Raw genomic sequence first — 20,069 nt, forward strand, 5'->3', positions numbered from 1 at the left:
CTGGGGTTTGTGAAGGAACTGCAGGGGGTTTATGAATTTAATGAAAAAGCTACTTAATTAAATCCTAGAAATTTTAAATGAAAATAAATCATTTTAGAATCAATCGAAATAAAAAAAAAAAACGTATATATTTTGTGTTACGTGCATGTCATGTGACCATAAGTGTCAGAAAGCCAAAGAGCATGTAAATGTGATAGTTAATTATTAAAATATTGTTTTTATTTGTTTTATAATTTATAGTGCGTAATAAAAGAGTAACTGCAGTCTGATTACGGGTATTTTAACGTGGGACGAAAGTAACAAAGCGATTTTATCAGAGCCTCTTACAGCATTTGCACGCCAAGGTATGACGTCATGTTCAACACGCAAGCCTTGACGGAGCTGAGACATATCACGTGATTGCGTCATCGTTTCCAGCAGTTAGGCTCGTGGGAGTATCTGTCTGGACGAAAGTAACAGTTGTTAGTTTTGTCCCGCTACAGTGACAAGAAGTATTTATTTTGTTTCGGCGCATGATATATTGTGAATTGCTGTGTCTTGCATCAATTATTAAAAATGTTTATGTGATATTATACCAAAAGAGTATGTCAAGAGTGAGGGTCATAAAGACAGACAGAGGTCTGGTTTTATCCAGATGTTTAGGAGAGGGTGTTGTTTCTGGACATAGAGGAACATCACTCTCTGAGCAGCTGCTACTTCGCATGTACCTTAGTTATATTTAGGTTTTAGCCATACCTTAGCTTTTAAACCTCCACCGATGAATTTGTATTGTTTCTATTTGTTTAAATGCACATTTTGAATTTATGCATAAAAATAGCCGTTACATTTCGTTTAGAATTTATAATGTGCTAATGTTTTTATATTGTTCATTGTGTTTAAAAAAAAATTTAAATATAAAAATACATTGAAATTGCCAATAAAAACAATATTTAAAACAATTCAAGTTTGTACAGTCGGGTTTTGAGACATTTGATGAAACTTAAATTTAAAATGAAAATGTAAAAATGTAATTTAATTTAAAAATAAAATGCTAAAATAAAGGACAAAATATATTTACAGTTACATATTAACAAGGTCATATTCAGGTGTACTTAATAAAAATAAGTAACAGAAAAAGTCTGATCTCTGAGATGAGTTTATGTGTTCACAGATTCACCGAGCTGAACTACATAAAGCTGCTTTTGTGTTTAATGACACTGCACTTCACACATTTTTTTTGCCCATGCACAAAATTTAGCTAATGCACCTATAAAGACAGATCTCAACACAGCTGATAACATGTAGTTTATTCCACACAAAAGCCCTGCTGTGATCATGATAGATGCATGTTTAATAAATGCCGAAGGTGTTTTGGGCTCCATCTCTGTAGCGGTCCAGGTATCTGAGAGGCTGTCCGTGAGGGTATTTCTTCTGTGGTGGGTGATACACCGGAGGTCTGTCATACTCAAACACAGGCTCCCTCATATCTGTGAGATATATATAAAGCATAACATGAACAAACTTTTTTTTTTCAAGATCGTGTGTGTTAAGACTGATAACAGATTTTCTACAAACCAAAAGTGATAATACTTTTTTAAGAAGCAGAAACTAGCTATAAATAGAATGTTAAAGACATTCCAGAAAATCTGTTCATCGTACAGAAAGGGAAGTTGTTCTTGCACGTCTATATCTTGTTACTCACTCAGTAGCGTGTGAAAGGTGTGAGAAACAGACTGATCCCACTGGCACTGGAAAAAAGAGAGGCCGGCTGGAGTTATTATATCTTGGTGCTTCCTGTAGAAGTCTAATGTCCGGAAAGTCCGTTCCTTCAGACAGTAGCTGTAAATATGAGAGAAAGAATACGTATTTCGTGTCTCATTATGAAAGCTATGCTGCATGTTCTGGCCGTGTGCAATGTCTCATCTCAAAGAAAAGCATCCATTGTAAAGCTGACCTTTATGTGGCAAGCTGGAATTCTGATTGTGTAAAGTAGTGGTTTATTTTCTGAAATGACATGTTCTCATTGACGTATGCATTTGAATAAAAACTATCTTGGAAATGCAATGGTTTCGAAATGAGACATTGCTAATAAATCGAATCTAAAATCTTTTTGTTGAAGGAAACAAAGAAAGTAATGGACCGTGGATCTCATAAAATCTGTGAAAGACATGTCCAGATCAAATTACACCCCCAAAATCTCAAGAAATAAATACATTGTACTTCAAGAAAAAGCCATTATTTAATTGTGATATTATTTTCATGACAGTTTATCACATTTACCCTCCAGTTCTTATTACTTCATAAAAAAAAAAAAAAATTAATTTCAAAAAAATTAGCTGTTTTAGTAATTATGTTTTTAACAAAGCCTCTTCTAATCATCAAGGATGCATCTATATGTGATCAAAAAAACTAACAGTAATATTGTAAAATTTTATTGCAAATTAAAATAACTATTTTTCTATTTTAATATATTTTAAATATATTTTAAGTGATTTATTTCTGTGATAAAAAAAGTATTTCCTATTTATTTCTGATGCACAGCTGTATTTTCAGCATCATTCCTCCAGTCTTCAGTGTCACACGATCTTCAGAAATTAGAATAATATACTGATTTGCTGCTCAATAAATATTTCTGATTAATATCAATGTTGAAAACAGTTGTGCTGTTTAATATTTATGCAGAAATAAAAATTGGGCTGTATGCGTTTCATGGAAAGTAATGCTTCAGCAAGTTGAAATTGATTATAATGTTACAAAAGATTCTATTTGAAATAAATGCAATGCCTTGGAACTTTCAGAAAGAAAGAAAAAAGAGATACATAGACATCTCATGTGATGATTGTTAACGCTAAATAAATACGACAGAGGTCTGCTTCTCATCAGGCTGCCAATTAGCTTGTTTGGCTTTATTCCGTAATTACATCCAGAGGGATGTGCATAATCCCTTTAAATGATCATGACCTTATTATTACTGTCAAGAGTGAGTCTGGAGCTACTGACCATGGGGAAGACCTGAGGTCTGAGCTGAAATCAACCGGATGTTCCTGTTTAAAAAGGATGTAGATGTATCTTTGAAATCCTGTTCCTCTGGCTGGAAATGGACTGATGTAATGGGAGAGCTCCTGCCCTGATGACACAGAATTTCCAGGGATATTCCCACTGCAATCAGAAACAGATATCATCATGCACTGGGGTTTCCACAGGGTCTTAAAAACTGTTGTTTTTTACAGAGTTTTGTGTTTTGGTCCTGCAAACACGCAGAGCTTTAAATGTGAACTGGTGGACTGCTAAAACAGCACATTATAAAAATCGAAACTTAGGGGTGTGTGATATGCATGGTAGTTTTAATGATGTGCGATTTGATATTATTAGTAAATCTTGAAAAGCAAACAGAACACACCTACAGACTGCATGCATACATTAGCTGATGAAGTCTAGTAGGTTATACCAGTGCACGTGCATGCATTCAGTGCATTATTTTACTGCATGCATTAATCAGTCTATTAATATGCATTTAGAATTGTCACATAATTTAAGATAGGGAGCAGAAAAAGTATATTTATATAATTTTCTCTCCAAAAGCATGATTGCAAATGTTATATTGATTTTATACAACAGTTACATAAACTTAAAAAGTAGCTCGTATTAAAAGATTACGTTTAAGACACCGTATTTCCTGTTTTTGCACTATTTCTCCAACAACAACAAAATTTAAGAAAATTAAAACAGCCAAATAATTTATTAATCAATGCTTTTGACTTTTTGAGGTTTATAATTTTATAAAACTTGGTTTTGTGAAAACTTGTATCTGAACTGTAAATTATGCTTTTTATACAGTAATTTTATGTTTTTTTTTGGTACTTTGACTGTAGACATTATACCCCACTCGTATGATATAAATGTTGTGTTCAGGTCTTAAAAAGTCTTACATTTGAGCTTAAATATCCTGCAGAAACCCTGACGTACTTTGTCAAACTAGTCTTTTTCAGGCCAGGCTTTTCCAAAGTTCAGACAGAGGATGAGGTTAAGATGACGTGGTGGTTTTGAGCATTATGATCTCCAGATGTCCTCCTCTACGTCAGATTTATGGAATCGGTTCTTGTTGGAATGTGAGCTTTGTAAAGTGTGAAGTGATAGAGGATAAAGATACTCACACTAGCCAGTGAAGATACTCCTGCTCACCATCCAGCAGATGTTCATCTGTGAAACAGACTCAGTTCATGTCACTTCATCACCATCTAGTGGACAAAATGCTAACTTGACATTTCTTAAGGCCAAATGACCAAAAAGCTTTGACCACTTGAAGAAGAAAATAATTCCGTACTGTTAATATATTTTGATTCAATTTAAAATAAATAATTATTTATATTTATATAAATATGCTTAAAATAAATAGTCAAGTAACTAATTTATATAGTGCTTTTTACAATACACATTGTTTCAAAGCATCAAATAAAAAATGTATACATATAAATATTATATTATATATATTATTATTATATTATATTTTACTAAATATATATATTCATGTGTGTGTGTATATGTTTATATACACAAACGCAAACACATAAACATACATTTCAATACATTAATTATATTAATATATTAACAATATATAGTTATATATTTCATATAATTTATCTAATTTATCTTATTCTATATATATTTTGTTTTGGTAATTATTTCATATATATAAAAGAATGAACAAAAATATTACTTAAAACAATTAAACTATATATATAATTATTTTTATTATTATTTATGATAAATTATCAAATATAATTATAAAAATCCATGTAATTTATCTAAGATTTTTTTTTTAGATTATATTATTAAATTAATAAATAAAACAATTATTTAAATATAATTACAAAGTTAAATGTATTTGGATAAACTTTTCTTTTTTTTTAAATACCGTCATTGCATTAACTGGTTTATGTATCACAGATGACATTAGATTAAGAAAAATGCATTTACTGTAAATATTTTTCTGTACCTGGGCTGGTTAACAACAGCGTCCAGAGAGAAGTTTCTTCTGCTTCAAAATGTACCTGAGGTGCTCGTGCTGCCTGAGGATTCACACAAACAGGACAAATCAGAGTCTGTTTTCTTGATTTCCAACAGAAACAGTCACGAGTTTAGAGTCCTCACCTGACTCGGTGTTAAGTGATTCCCATAATGCACCGCTGCGCTGCTGTCCTCTCCGTACAGCACACGCAGCATGACCCGCGGCACAAAGTACGCCATGGGGAAGAGGTCCTTGTAGACCCCGTAGTGTTCGGCGAGTCTCTTAATGTGGTACGGTCCGTTTGTCTGTTCCCATTGTGTCTTTACTCTGTCGAGGGGAATGCGGACTGGAAGCCAGAAAATAAGAAAACGTTATATTTAATGTCCTATTGATGCCTGATGATTCACAGTATGACGTTTCCGTACCACTAAACCTACAAATTTATATTCACGCTTAAAGTTAATCATTATCACTTAATTTACATGGTATTTTTATTATGCAAAAAATAACAATTGTAATGTACTTTTTATATATACACCAGGATAGTATTTATTTATGCTGATTTTAACAACAACTCTGGCTGGAAAATGTGCTTAAAATATCACAATCACATCTCTAATAAGGTTTTAATTTAATTCTATGAAACTTTGATAACATTAATGAGTCTCTGTATTTGCTGCATGATTAAACACATTCAGCATCAATAATAAACAGTCTTTTTTTACACTGGATTCTTCATAATAAAAATATAGTTGCACGGTATTTTTCATATATAAAATGCATCTCATAATGCGTCACAAAATAAAACAGAAGCATAAAACAAACACTGACTGTATGGTTTCACACGAGCAATGAGAATTAATACTAATAAGCAATTTCTGGTTTTGATTAAGCTGCTCTGCTTCCTCTCTTACATGTTCGCAGTCGATTGTCTCTTTCCATCTCTGGGTTCTTTTTGTTCTCCAGCATCACCTTCTTCCTCTCCTTCACCTCTGTCTTCCTGGATGGACGCTGATACTGGAGTCCGATGTTGACCGGTTCAACAGCTGCGCGCAAAGACAATCAACACTCTCGATATTCCAGCTCTTGTGAATATAAGAGCTATGCATGAGTGTGTATCCATCAGCGATGAGTTACCTTCTTCCTTCTCCTCCTCTCTGTATTTCCTGTAGGTCTTCCACCAAACATCCTTGCGGTCGGCCTCCTCTGCCGATCTCACGTAGCGAGTGTAACTGCGGTATTTCTCCAGAGAGTCCAGTCGAGTCCAGTCAATGTCTTCATTGGGCATCGGACCCTGAGGAGGAGACCGGTGACCCAGAACAGCTACAGAAGTAGTTATTATTAGTAGAAAAACAACAACAAAAATATAATATAATCTATGAATGTGATAATCATGCAATTTGATAATTATGATAATGTTTAACAAATATTTATACAATACAATTATAATAGAATGTTGTTATAAAAAATAATTAAAACTAAAACAACTGTAATAAATATAATAAAATATTTATTATTGTATTTTTATAAATGCTATACAAATAAAATATGAATAATATGTTGTTTTAATATAAAATAATTATATTGTTAATAATGATAAACAACAATAATAAAATAATAGTAATAACACTAATAATAATGTAGCCATATACATTTAATAATAATAATAAACCTTATGATAACATTTAATATAATTATAAAACAACCTTAAAAATGTTGTAGTGTAAATGTAGTAATAATAATAATTGCTTTAAAATAAATCATAATTAATTAACAAACATAATTATACTGTTGTAATATGTATGCTTTTTTATAATAAATGCAGTAACAATGTAAACACTAATGGAAATAATAATATTGCTTTAATATTAACAGAATAATAAAGCAACAATAACTATTTATAATGCTGTAACATAAGAAAAATAAATATTACAATGCTTTAATATAAAAGTAATACTTATAATAAACAATGATAATGGCACCTTCATTTAAAGCACGTTTAAAACAAGCAGTAACTAAAAGTGCTTCAGAAAGACAAGAGAAACAGAGAAAGGACAGAATGAAAATGCAGACTTATAAATAAATGATCTATTTATGGATTATAATAACTAGAATGAGACAGGTAAATATATTAAGTACATTTAAAGGTCATTGTAAGCAGAAGGTTCGCGCGCACGCATGCACGCACAGCAGTGGCTCTACTGATTATTGAACTCATTATCAGCGCAGTTTTTCACGGTAATATCGTGCAGCAACGCTCACCGGTGAACCGGAGACCCCTCGCGTGATGCTTCAGCCCCGCATCCGCCGCCCGCAACAGAACACGCGCCGCGCCGCGCAGCGCCATGATGAACCGCTCCAAAACACAAGAAGCGCGACGTAACGTGCGTGGCACGTCATCACGTCTGTGCGTTCTTGCGTATAGAAGGCGACGAGATTCGCCTGAGAGAAATCCAGAGCGCAGGATTCTGGATGATTTCACGTTTCTACACATCTGATAGGTAAATATTCCTGTGAGTTTTGCGGAAAAGGAGTTAATGTTCTGCTTTCATTTTAAACATAGATGTTTAGTTATGTAAGGTCAGGTGGAGTTTGTTTATATACTGTCTCGATGTTTTCACCAAATGAATTCAACGAATAATTGCTAATGACTATAATTCATCAAATTATTTAACTCGTTTTATAGCTTATAGATCGTTATATAATCTATCTATCTATCTATCTATCTATCTATCTATCTATCTATCTATCTATCTATCTATCTATCTGTCTATCTGTCTGTCTGTCTGTCTGTCTGTCTGTCTATAATAATAATAATTTATTGTCATTGCTGTAGAACAACGACATTACATTAGAGCATCAATCGACAGTGCAATTTCATAAGTGCAAATGCGTAGGAATGACATTAACAACAGTGGCATAATAAAGACCAGTATTATCAGCCATTATGTCAACAGCACAATACGACATTGGTAAGGAATACAGTGTATAGGGTAGAGAAAAAGGAGTAACTAGCAGCCCATACATCAGCACACTGTGGATTGCACAATTTAAGTTTATCATGAGCCTCTGGGGCAGTGATGTTGTTGTTGTTGTTTTTTTATGTTAAGAGCCAGGTTATGCTTTTTACACCACCCTGACAGTAGTCCAATCTCCTCCCTGCACAATTTCCGCAGGAGTATGTTCGGCCTTATTGTATTAAAAGCTGAACTAAAGTCGATGAAGAGCAGCCTTGTCGGTCGGTCGGTCCGTTTACCAGGCCATTAACGCTGTTGCATTTTTATTTGATCATTTCAGGTTCTAGATCTATAATGGATGATCATGTCCAGTGCATAATATGCTTCTATCCATTTAAATACCCTGTGACCATCCCATGCGGTCACACCTTCTGCAAGGCCTGCATCCTCAGATTTTGGGATAGGAAGGACAAAGACTTCTACTGTCCTTGTTGTAAAAAATCCTTTGAAACAAAGCCTGAGCTGAATCGAAACGTGTCTCTGTCGATGATAACGGAGATCAGCACACACAGTCCGGTTAAGACGGATGTGAGCGCAGGAGCCTCGGTCCACACGGATCGGGATCTGGATCCGGAGCAGATCTGTGAGCGGCACCAGAAGCCTCTGGTCATCTACTGCAGGAGCGACAGCATGTGTGTTTGCTACGAGTGCTCTGTGAACCAGTGCAAGGACCACGATACGATTTTGGTGGAAGAAGAACGGAAGAATAGAGTGGTAATATTGCATTGACATATAAATACCGTATAGTTTAAGTAGTATATTGCATTACAGTAATGGGAGTTTAAGGAGAAAATAATGTGTAATTTCGAAAATGTCACAATGCTATATTTTCAATGCAATATATGCATATATTTTTCTTTCTTTCATTTTAGAGCGAAACATATAAACATATTTTGTGATGTTCAACCTGTATGTGTCTCAGCTGACTTTTTTTTTTTTTTTTTTTTTTTACAAATTTAATGGATTCTGTTCAGGCAGAATTGAAGAAAAAGAGTGCAGAATTTAAGAAACACCAGGAAACTATTGAGAGAAACCGCCAGGAGCTGATGGAGAACATGGAGACGGCGAAGGCAAGACGTGTGCTATCATTACTTTAGCCATTAGAACTTCATCTAAACACATTTTCAGTTCATGTATTTAATGGATTTGGATATACATGCAGCGTATTTATTTATTGTTATTATTTTTTTTTATTTATTTATTAATCTTAATTTCAGCATTTGCTAATGGTGATATTATTTAGTGGAACTGACATGAAAAATATGTATTGCCATTTAAAAAAAAAAAATTTTTTCTTTTTTTTTTTTTTAGAACTGAACCATACCAATAATACAACGCCTGGCCTTGATACACAATCTTAAGTTTGTGCTTCTTTAATCCAGTCGGCGACTTGTTTTTGGCCAGGCAGTGTATAGTCTTGAAGGATGTTTAATGAGTTAGGCATGTTGTTCTCGCTCTGCTCTGTCAGGTGTCACTACAGCAGACGTCTCAGTGGGTGAACACCAAGTTCTCACAGCTGATAAAGGTGCTGACAGACAAACAGGAAATGACAGAGCTTTTTCTGGAACAGCAGGAAGTGACTCTGTTGCAGGCTCAGGAGCGGCTGGATGCACTGGAGGAGAGAGCGACGCAGCTCACAGCCCTTCAGGAGGAGATCAGAAACCTGTGTTCCCTCCCTTCCTGCCAGCTCATCAAGGTCTTGTTTTCTTTTATTTTTTAATTTTATTTCATTTTTTTTTTCTATCTTAATTTTTTTTTATTTCAATTATTTTTTTATCTTTATTTTATTTTTAATTTATTATTTCAATTTAATTTTATTCAATTTAATTTATTATTCTTTATCGTATTTTATTTTATTTCAGCTTATTTAATTAGTTTTTATTTCAATTAATTTTATTTTATTTCAGTTTATTTTATTTATATCTTAATTGTTTTATTTAAAATGCTAAAGTTGTATTTTTTTATAAAATAAAATGTAATGCTATTTATTTTGAGAAATGAGTATTACAAAAAAAAAAAAAAAAAAAAGTCCCCATTATCTTTTAAAATTTATTTTTTAATTAATTCCAGTTATTATAGAAAAAATGCTTTTCTTTTGATGATGCAAAGTAGTTTTTTGGGGGAAAATATTATTGTTTATTGTTGTCCCGGATGTAAACAGGTGTTATGTTTGTGTAATGTCTGTGTCTGTGTGCTGATGCAGGACTCCAGGCTCATAGAGGTCCCACACTTCACTAATGTTCCTGTGGAGGTGCATGTGAGCGTACAGGAGAAGCTGATGCCCGTCACTGAAATCCTGTCCCGTGTGTCCAAGCTGGTGTGTGAGGATCTGGAGAGAGCCGTTCAGGTGTCAGCAGGACAGGATAAAGAGGGTGAGGAACGTTCACGGTCCGTTTAATGACTCTCTGATGCTAAATTCACACCCGTTTCAGACTTATTAGCTGCTCTTTTATAATTCCCTTGAGTCAGGGCACAGGCATTTGGCTTTTTGCAAAACTTTGACCCATACAATGTATTTCTGGCTATTGCTAAAAATATACCCAGCAACTTAAGACCGTTTTTGTGCTCACATATATCAAAATAAATCCACTGTTTAATGAAATCGTAGTGATTAAAATTACAAACATAATCATCCTTTTTTGTCAATTTTCAAAAGTAGTAGTATGGTAGACCTATCAGAAAATTTGATTAACTTAAATGTATTCATTTATATAAAACGTCATCAAAGTTTAATAATATTTTAAAACAGAGTTTATGATTTTTTTTTTTTTGTCTAAAAGTACAGTTTTATTCATATCTGTTCAGCAAGTCAGCATATCACAGTATTATTTATTTATTTGATCAATAACAACATATATATATATATATAAGCATATATTGAAAAAGCCATGAAGGGAAAAAACTGAAAAATAATGGTCCTTGTTGTGACAATTTTCAAAGTAATTTTTAATAAATGTGTTTATATATAAAAGATGAATTATGTTTTTAACAGTATTTATTTATTTTAATATAAATAAAAATGTAATATATTAAATGTATTTGTATTTTATTCAGCCAATCATAATCATTGCAGTGGAACTAAATAATGATTCTTTAAATCCTGTTTTATCTATGTCTGGTTTTCTCTGTCGTTCTCGCAGACTCTCCTCAAGATAAGAGGCCAGTTCTGGCTGTCGTCCCCAGTCCTGCGACCCCATCGAATCCAGCCGAGAGAGAGGGACTGAACGCATGTACGCTCGCATCACATCACACAATACTACAGTTCTTCATTATTCTCAGTCTCTTACAGTATGTAATTCTTCTCTTCATCTAGACCGCTGCAACCTGACCTTTGACCCCCGCACTGCCAACGCTCACCTACGGCTCACCCAGGGGAACAGGAGGGCGGAGCATCTGATCTCCGGGCCCCGCCCCGTCCTGGATGATGAGTCCCGCTTCGACCACACCTGGCAGGTGTTGTGTTTCCAGAGCTTCACTCACGGCCAGCACTACTGGGAGCTGGAGGTGTCCAAACCCTGGGCGTATGTGGGCGTGACGTACCCGAACATCCCGCGCAAGGAGAAGGGCAAGCGCTGCATGGTGGGGATGAACGATCTGTCGTGGAGCCTCCAGCTGGACGAGCGGCAGCTGAGCGCGTGGCACGCCGGATGCAAGGAGTCCGTCGCCAGTCAGCTGCAGCCGAACGCTCAGCCGCTGCGCATCGGGATGCTGCTGGACTACGAGGCCGGGACGCTGACGTACTACGCCGAGGGACAGATCCGGCTGCACGCCTTCCACTGCGCCTTTACACAAGCGCTGCTCCCGGCCTGCTGGATCGGGGAGGGCGTCACCATCACACTCTGTGAACCACGAGCTTAAACAGATTTGATCAACATCATGCCATCATTTAGTCCTGGTGTTCCTGAGTAAATCTGATGAGCTCAGGATTCAGTCTGGGATGGTTCGGGTTGGTCTGTGGAGAACTGCGTAGGGGAAGGAAATATACTTCATGCAAGCACAAATGCAGATGCTCATATATATATATATATATGACCATGGACCACAAAACCAGTCATAAGGGTCTTTTTACTTTTTTTTCTGATTTATACACCCTACAAAAGCTGAATAAATAATCTTTCCATTGATGAATGGTTTGTTCGGATAGGAGAATATTCGGCCGAGATGCAACTATTTGAAAATCTGAGAGTGCAAACAAATATTGAAATATTGAAAGTTGTCCAAATGAAGTTCTTAGCAATGCATATTCCTAATCAAAAATTAAATTATGAAATATTTTGCAGTAGGAAATGTACTCAATATGTTCATGGAACATGATGTTCACTTTATCATAATAGTTTTTTTACATGAAAGAAAAATCAATAGTTTTGACCCATAACATGTATTTTTTTTACTGTACTCGTTTTGTGCTCGGGTCACATATGAGTGTTTTAAAATAATGTTTTCACAAATCAGGGATGTGGAGTATTAAATCATGGATGCAGGGTTGCCAGATCCTCATATTTGCATGGAATTGGGCTGATTTAAACTGTTGCAGCAGGTTGATTTTCTCCTGTTGGTAAAAGGTTTGAAATATTGCATAATTTACATTTAAATTTACATATTTTGCATTCTACCTATGATAAAACTGTGATAGATGTTATGTTTTATGAAGGACAGCCACTGGTAGGAAGCTTTTAGCTGTGTTTATGATCAATCTGCATAATGATGACTGTAAAATATGTTTTTTTACTATGGAAATTACATATTTTGAGCTTTAATATTTGGGATATGATCATTGCGCTACTTTAAAATATTGAGAATCATGTTTTTCAGTTTCTCTGTGCTGTAGGATTATTGTTACAGTTGTTTTTTTTTTAATGTATTTCTACTGTATCAGTTTTAGCAGTATTTTGATTATTTTTACAGAGTTTAACAGATGATATGTTCATCAAATTGATCTTTTAACTCTTCAGATATGGACATCTGTGAATATGAGATCTCATGCTGTAATACTCTTAATCTAGTCATTGGCTTTGTTCAGAATAGCGTACTTGCATAATTCACGTTATGTACCATAGCCCTGCAACAGTGATGCTATGTTTCGTATTTAATTTAGCAAGTGTTTAACCTGCAAAATGAATGCATTTTTAGTCAAAAAAGAAGATATTAAAAATAGTCAGTGCTTATATTGCTTCCAGTTCATATATCACTTTTTAAGTGGAAGGATGAGCATGTTGCATTGTGGGATGTAGGTTTTTTTTTTTTTTTTTTTTTTTTTTTAAGTGTGCTCTATTGCATAGTGCACTTTATGGCAGCCCGTTTCCAAAAGGTAGTGGTGCATTTTTTTTTTTCTTTTTTTTTTTTTACAATTCTTACTTGTTTACTCACAATTGAGACAAAATCTCACAATTGCAAGGAAAACAAAATGCTACAATAAACTCTTTATTCATTGAATGTTTTTTTTTTTTCAGAATTGCAAGAAACCATAAAAAGTTGCAATACCTTTTTATTTTATTTTATTTTTTCCGTGGTAAAGGCTTCCATAGCACTTTATTGCACACTCTGCACAGTTTAAGTCATGCATGCTACAGATATATTATTAGTACACTATTCTGAACATAGCCTTTCTATAAAGAGCCAGTGAAAGTTTAAACACTGTGTGCGTTATATCTGATTTTGGGATCATAATTCTATGAAATGGCGGTCTGAGCTCACTTTTTTGAGCTGACTTCATGCACTAACTAGTAAAACCTAGAATTGTCCTTAATATTGGGAGATTGTTTGAATATTTTAATTTGCACAAGACATCAGGGCTGGAAAAGCACATCCTTTGGGAATACTGACATGATTTTGAACTTCCTGAGAGACTTTTACCGAAGAATGTGAACTCATCTTGACATTTGTCTGCTTTCGGAAACCTGGTCATCATGTACATCGGGAATAATGAAGACAAAAGACGTCCATAAATGAAATGCATTGTTCCACCTGTACAGGGTTACTTTAATAAAATACACTTTGAATAACAAGATACAGTCAAGACCATGCGTAACTGATTAAATGTATAGTTAAATAAATTAAGGGGAAAAAAAGAATCTATAAACTCTGTCCGAGAGACTGAAGGTGCACGTAGGGTTAAAGTGCATCTTTAATCTAACAGTTGCATGCAACAGAGACAGATGCCAGGACTAAAAAACACTGCAAAATACATCAGATGTACTTCATGTAGTGTTCGTGAAGGTGATTGTAGATAATGCTCAGTTGATTTGATGACTTGGTTGTTGCTCCTGCAATAAAAATGATTGCAAAAGAAGCCAAAGTGGAAACAACAGCAGACTAACAGCACGTCCAATCAGAATCAAGAACCAGAACTCTTGTATAAAACAGACTTGTACAGTGGCATGTAAATGTTATAGTTAGAGGAATAGTTCACCTAAATATGAATAATGGCTGAAAATGCACTTGAGGATTATTGTGATGTTTTTATCAGCTGTTGGGACTCTCGTTCTGACGGCACCCATTCACTGATCGAATGCTATATTTCTTCAAATGTGACGAAGATACAAACTCAACTAAATATTTTTACTTTTTCAGCTACTTTTTATTTTCTACGTTTCTCATGCATTCAACAGAATGTCTAGTAAAGGGCGTCCGCATTTGATTTGCGTTTCTTTTCAAAGATTTAAGCGACTGCTTGAGTGTTGAGTAACAGGTGAGTGGCAACAACCAACGCTCTTCATTCAGATTACGTTAGATGCAGCAATCGAGAATGAACAACAACTGAAAGCACTATTAATGTGAACGTCAACGTTAACTCTTGTGCAACTAGCAAAATACTTCAAACCTCGATCTATACACAATCACTCATACATGTCTCCTAAATAAACTCATTTTCATATTTAGAAAAGCTCAATCATTTACTGTCGGTTAGAAAGCTAACAGTCGGCTCCCTCTCGTTCACCAGCTGTGAATTAATTAATGTGTCTCTCTCGTGTCCCTCTACACAGGCCAGGTCGTGTTAACTGGAGATGGTGAGATGAAGAGAGGAGAGGATGTGACACATCTACTGGTTCTTCTTGTCTTCAGGTGGAGAGTACGGTGGAGGCTTGTCCTTCAGAATAAAAACAATATTCTCTAGTTACTTTTTGCCTTTGATGAAACTCTACAGGTTCGACCTGGTTGTATTAAACTCTTTAACGTGTTTAACTAGGTTGCATGAGCTTTACAATAAATGAACTTGGTAAATAGGCCGAACTTGGGTGATATATTACAGGATGTAGTTGTTTGGATCTTGGTACATTATGTTTGTTAATATTTGCGATGCACAGTAGGTGGACTTTAATAAGTATAAGGATTTCAGTTAACTACAGTATTTTTTCGGACTATACGTCGCATCATTCCAAAACTACGTCATGACGAGGGAAAAAACATAGAAATCGCACTGGAATATAAGTCGCATTTCTTTAGAACCAAGCACCAAGAGAAAACATTACCGTCTCCAGCCACGAGAGGGCGCCCCATGTCTTCAGTGTAGACTACAGGAGAACAGAGCAGCATAGAGCGCCCTCTGGAGGCTGTAGACGGTAATGTTTTCTCTTGGTTCATGTCAAATTAATTTTGATAAATAAGTCGCACCTGACTATAAGTCGCAGGACCAGCCAAACTATGAAAAAAAGTGTGACTTATAGTCCGGAAAAATACAGTATGCATGAACTTTTTCATAACGTAACTTGGTTAGCAGGTCGAACCTGATGATTATTTGGAATTTGTTACCAGGATAGACTTGGTAAACCGGTTAAACGTGGACTTGGTTAAGAGGAAACACTCGGTTAACTAGTTTGACCAGTTTATATATAGATTTGAACAAGTTTAAATTAGCTACACATGAACTGTTGTATATGGATTGGGTTAACAGGTTAAACCTGGTTTTATTTGGAATTTAAGAGAGTAAACTTGGTTAACAGGATGGACCTGGTGATGGAAGTTAAACGAAGTCGGTGAACTGACCTCGGGCAGGTAGACCCGTGTCGGAGCAAACGTAGTCGCGCTGGAACTCGCTGCAGCTTCAGCTGCTTTTGCTTCAGCTAGAACAACAAATACAGTCCGTTTATATAAAAGGCTGCCTGAGTTAACCAGTTAAACAGTGACTTGACGTATAAAACTCAGTTGTGGCTCACACCTGCGGCGCTTCTGGGCAGATCTGGGTCCGGAGGAGCGGTGTACGGCGGAGGAGGCATGTAGGCTGCTGGTCCATCAAAGCCAGGAGCGCTGGGGTAAAATGCACCTAGAGGACACAGATAACAGCAGATCAGTGTCTGAATACAAGTTTAACTCTTTCCCCACCAGCATAAAAAAAAAAAAAAGTTGAAGTCACCACAAGTTGGTAAAAATTTGATGGACTCCAGTATATTCTGCTGCATGAATATTTGAACATGCAATACATCAAAATTAAGATCAGAGCCTCTACATTTAAACAAAAAAGATTTTTTATTCTAGCTTAAAGCATTCTTTTTTGATCCAAAAAAACACATTTTTATCAAAAACTACATCTGGATAATATTCAGTACGATTATCGAAGCATAAATCCAGTAAATTGTTTTCATAAACACAGCTTGCACAGACATATTCCACTTCCTGGATCAGCATTTTACTCTGTAACATTGTGAATTTTTCATTTATATGCTGTGTCTTGCTGATGGTCGCATTATTTCCCATATGCATCTGTTAATATAAGAGAGCACTCATTTCTCCGTCCAGTTTTTTTTTTTGTTTGGGAGGTTTTGTACTCGTTAAGAAAATGTGTATCGTAATAGCGCCCCCTAGTGTATAACAGCGGAAACACGAAAAGCTGTAAAAACTCGTCAATGGCAGGGAAGCGCTTTCTTTTAAAGACAGGAAAGAGTTAAATGTCAGCACTGTGTAGCAGTGAACCTGGAGGTGGAGGTCCAGGGTAGGCGTATCCAGGCGGAGGAGGAGCGGCCGAATACATGCCGTTAGCAGACGGAGGAGGAGGAGGGTAAGCGTACGCCCCGTTTGCAATGTGAGGACAGCCGTAATTGACAGTCACTGGTTGCCCTCTGGATGCTGAAATGAAAGAGAGCGACTGAAGGTAATGCTTCCACATCAAATCTAATGCTAAAACATTATATACATTTAAAAAGACGTACCCTGTGCTGCCACCTGTAGCATGTACTGTCCAAACTCGATCGCTCCTCCGGCAACAAAAATCAACTTGAAGGTTGCAGAGCCTTCCCAGCCGCCTGCAGCAGCGATGGAAACATGCAGAGTATATTTTAACTCCATGAACGAGTGCATTGTTACTTTCTTCCAAGGACCAGATTATTCAAATGAAAACTTGAGGAGGATCATGATTCGGATCAGAGTACTTCAAGTCCAAGATGTTAACATGTAATACAAAATTGAACACCATTATTATTGTTTTTTTACATTAATGCATAATATTATATAAATGCAGCAGTCTTAATTCTGGGGTATATTTGAAGCAATAGCCAAAAAAAATTGAATGGGACAAAATTATTGATTTTTCTTTTATACCAGAAATCTGTAATAAATATTTTTTTAACATCTTACCGTAAATATATAAAAACTTAATGTTTAATTAGTAACATGCATTGCTAAGAACTTGATTTGGACAACTTTAGATTGAGATTATTTTCACAATATTTAGATTTTTTTGCACCTTAAGATTCCAGATTCTCTCGGCCAAATATTGTCCTCCCTTACAAACCATACATCAATAAAAGCTTATATATTCAGCTTTCAGATGATGCATGAATCTCAATTTCCCGAAATTGACCCTTATGACTGGTTTTGTGGCCCAGAGTCACATATTACGTATTGTATGTATTATTATATTAACACCAACGATGTGCGATATAAAGGCCTGTCAACAGTTTCGAATGAATTACATGAACTTATTGAATCAGTTGCAATTATTTGCATGATTCCCTGAAAAAAGTTCTAAAATAAACAATTCAAAGATATTAATTAATCGAATTATAGACTAAAATAAAAATGTCAATATACATCTGTTGAAGAATTACTAAAAAGTGAGCAGACACAATAATCATTTTCAGTAGTATGTCTATTTGTATGCATTATTTGTGCATTATTTGTATTATAAACATTATGTGTTTTACCTCCAGGCTCGGCGCTGATCGTCCCGTTGATGTAGTTGGCGCCGAGCACCGGCTGTTTGACCTCACAGCCCTTCAGAAGATAAAACGGCATCATGAACGACTGCAGAGGGTCCTTCCCTTTAGTCAAGAAGATCATCTAAACATCCAACCACAGATGATGAGCATGTTTATTTACAAACCACTGAACAAGAGCAATCAGGAGACAGACGAGACCCTGTCCTTATCATCATCATCATCATCACTCAAAGATAAGATGATTATCAAACTCCTTCTCTTGTGTTACGGACAGTACGTACCCTGTAAGGCGTCAGGTAGATGCTTCCCTTCTTGCTTTTTCTGAAGGCTTCTGGCAAGCGTTCTGCATCACTGAACACCAGCTCCACATTCTCATAAGACATCAAGACACTGTGGGAAAACAGATTCACTTTAATAGAGTCAACACATAATGAACGAGGAACAGCTGACGAGGAACGAAGACTTCTGTTTATAGTTTTAAAGAACATCAGTATAAAATAAAGCTTTAGTTTTAAGAGCATTTTCTATAATAATATATATTATAATAACCCTGCCCCTAACTCTAACAACAACAATAAGCATTTTTTAATTATTATTTATAATAATATAAATTATTTTAAAATTTATTTGTAATTTAATAACATAATTATAAGTTTTAGTTCTGTTTGTCTGTAGTGTTACAGTAAATCATTATATATAAATAACATAAAAATGTTAGAAATAAAAACGTAATATAATGATGATAATAATAAGCAGAAAATAATATATTAAACATTATATTTATCATTATTGCAATTATAAGATGTAGCACTAAGAACATTTGACTACAATGGTGTAATAATTCACTATAAAAATATTAATGATTCTAAATAAAAAGTCTATAATAATATTAAAACACAAGAAAAATATTTATGAAATAATAATAGTAATAATAATACAAATTGTATTGTTGTCATTGTGGAGCATTCTTGTGTGAATAACATAGCTTAGTAAATGCATACCGAGATTTATTTTAGAGTAAATAAAGATAATGTAATGTAGAAAAGATGCAGAATAGAACTTAAAAAAAAGACTGTATCAGAGGGTATCAAATTCATTTTGGTACTTGTATGATTATTGGTTATTACCGATGATTGTTACTGGTTTGTTGATATGTTAGAGATATGATGTCATTGCTGGACTCATCAGTCTGTGTTTATCAGTTGCTTAATAAGATTACATTAACATTTACAGTGTGTAAACAAGATGTTGCTTAAAATAAACATATAAAAGGCAGACTAGTCTGAAAACAGTGCAAATAAATTAAATGGGTGTGATATACGGTCCACGCGACAATGTTATTCTTATTATGGAAACAGAAATACACATAACACAAAATAATTAATTCAATATGGAAGTTTTGGACAAATCCGTGTAAACAGAAATAGGACAGTACCAGCTTTATATAATAGTAATAATAATAATAATAATAAATAATAAAGGCAATAATAATCAAAGAGTCTGATTCCGCGACTTTACCTTTCGCTGTTGTTGATGATAACTCCTCCAGATTCAGAATGATTGTTGTTGAGGGCCATGCTTGATTACTGTTAGTTTTTTAATATTAATTTTATTTATTGAGCTCAACTCGAAGATCCACCTGCACTTCCGCCATAGGCCACGGCCCCGATGACGTCATGAGCGGGTTTGAGATATTTCCCGATCCTTCTCAAAATAACAAATAAATACTTATCAAATAAGAATCGTCTTAATCTCATAATATTATATTTTTTTCTAAAACAGAGAGATGAATTATTTTCAAAAAGATTATACAATTGCATAAATTATTCTTGAAATGGCCAACACACTAATTTAAATAGAGAAGGTTACATTAAAATCTTATATTTTAGCATTGAATTGTAACTATTTTATATG

At 34.8% G+C, this 20,069-nt stretch overlaps 3 protein-coding genes across 3 annotated transcripts; 1 reads left to right on the plus strand and 2 right to left on the minus strand.

The window, feature by feature from the left end:
• Positions 1-1,271: 1,271 nt before the first annotated feature.
• Positions 1,272-7,408, minus strand: LOC127968818 (39S ribosomal protein L38, mitochondrial). Its single transcript, XM_052570179.1, has 9 exons — positions 7,250-7,408; positions 6,125-6,310; positions 5,902-6,033; positions 5,131-5,333; positions 4,976-5,048; positions 4,134-4,179; positions 2,980-3,138; positions 1,682-1,818; positions 1,272-1,466 (listed from the first exon to the last, which is right to left on the minus strand). Exons 1-9 carry the CDS (start codon positions 7,332-7,334, stop codon positions 1,330-1,332), a joined length of 1,158 nt encoding a protein of 385 aa, XP_052426139.1. The 5' UTR covers positions 7,335-7,408; the 3' UTR covers positions 1,272-1,329.
• Positions 7,402-14,011, plus strand: LOC127968811 (tripartite motif-containing protein 65). The gene is made up of 7 exons (XM_052570169.1): positions 7,402-7,488; positions 8,285-8,718; positions 8,979-9,074; positions 9,473-9,700; positions 10,208-10,376; positions 11,145-11,234; positions 11,318-14,011. The coding sequence occupies exons 2-7, from the start codon at positions 8,299-8,301 to the stop codon at positions 11,860-11,862; spliced, it is 1,548 nt and encodes a 515-aa protein (XP_052426129.1). The 5' UTR covers positions 7,402-7,488; positions 8,285-8,298; the 3' UTR covers positions 11,863-14,011.
• On the minus strand, positions 13,951-19,823 carry LOC127968824 (WW domain-binding protein 2). Its single transcript, XM_052570185.1, has 8 exons — positions 19,674-19,823; positions 18,437-18,545; positions 18,141-18,276; positions 17,148-17,240; positions 16,912-17,064; positions 16,160-16,264; positions 15,988-16,064; positions 13,951-15,091 (listed from the first exon to the last, which is right to left on the minus strand). The coding sequence occupies exons 1-8, from the start codon at positions 19,730-19,732 to the stop codon at positions 15,044-15,046; spliced, it is 780 nt and encodes a 259-aa protein (XP_052426145.1). The 5' UTR covers positions 19,733-19,823; the 3' UTR covers positions 13,951-15,043.
• Between the last annotated feature and the right edge of the window lie 246 nt (positions 19,824-20,069).

Source organism: Carassius gibelio, chromosome B12 (genome assembly GCF_023724105.1).
Source record: "Carassius gibelio isolate Cgi1373 ecotype wild population from Czech Republic chromosome B12, carGib1.2-hapl.c, whole genome shotgun sequence".
NCBI lineage: Eukaryota > Metazoa > Chordata > Actinopteri > Cypriniformes > Cyprinidae > Carassius > Carassius gibelio.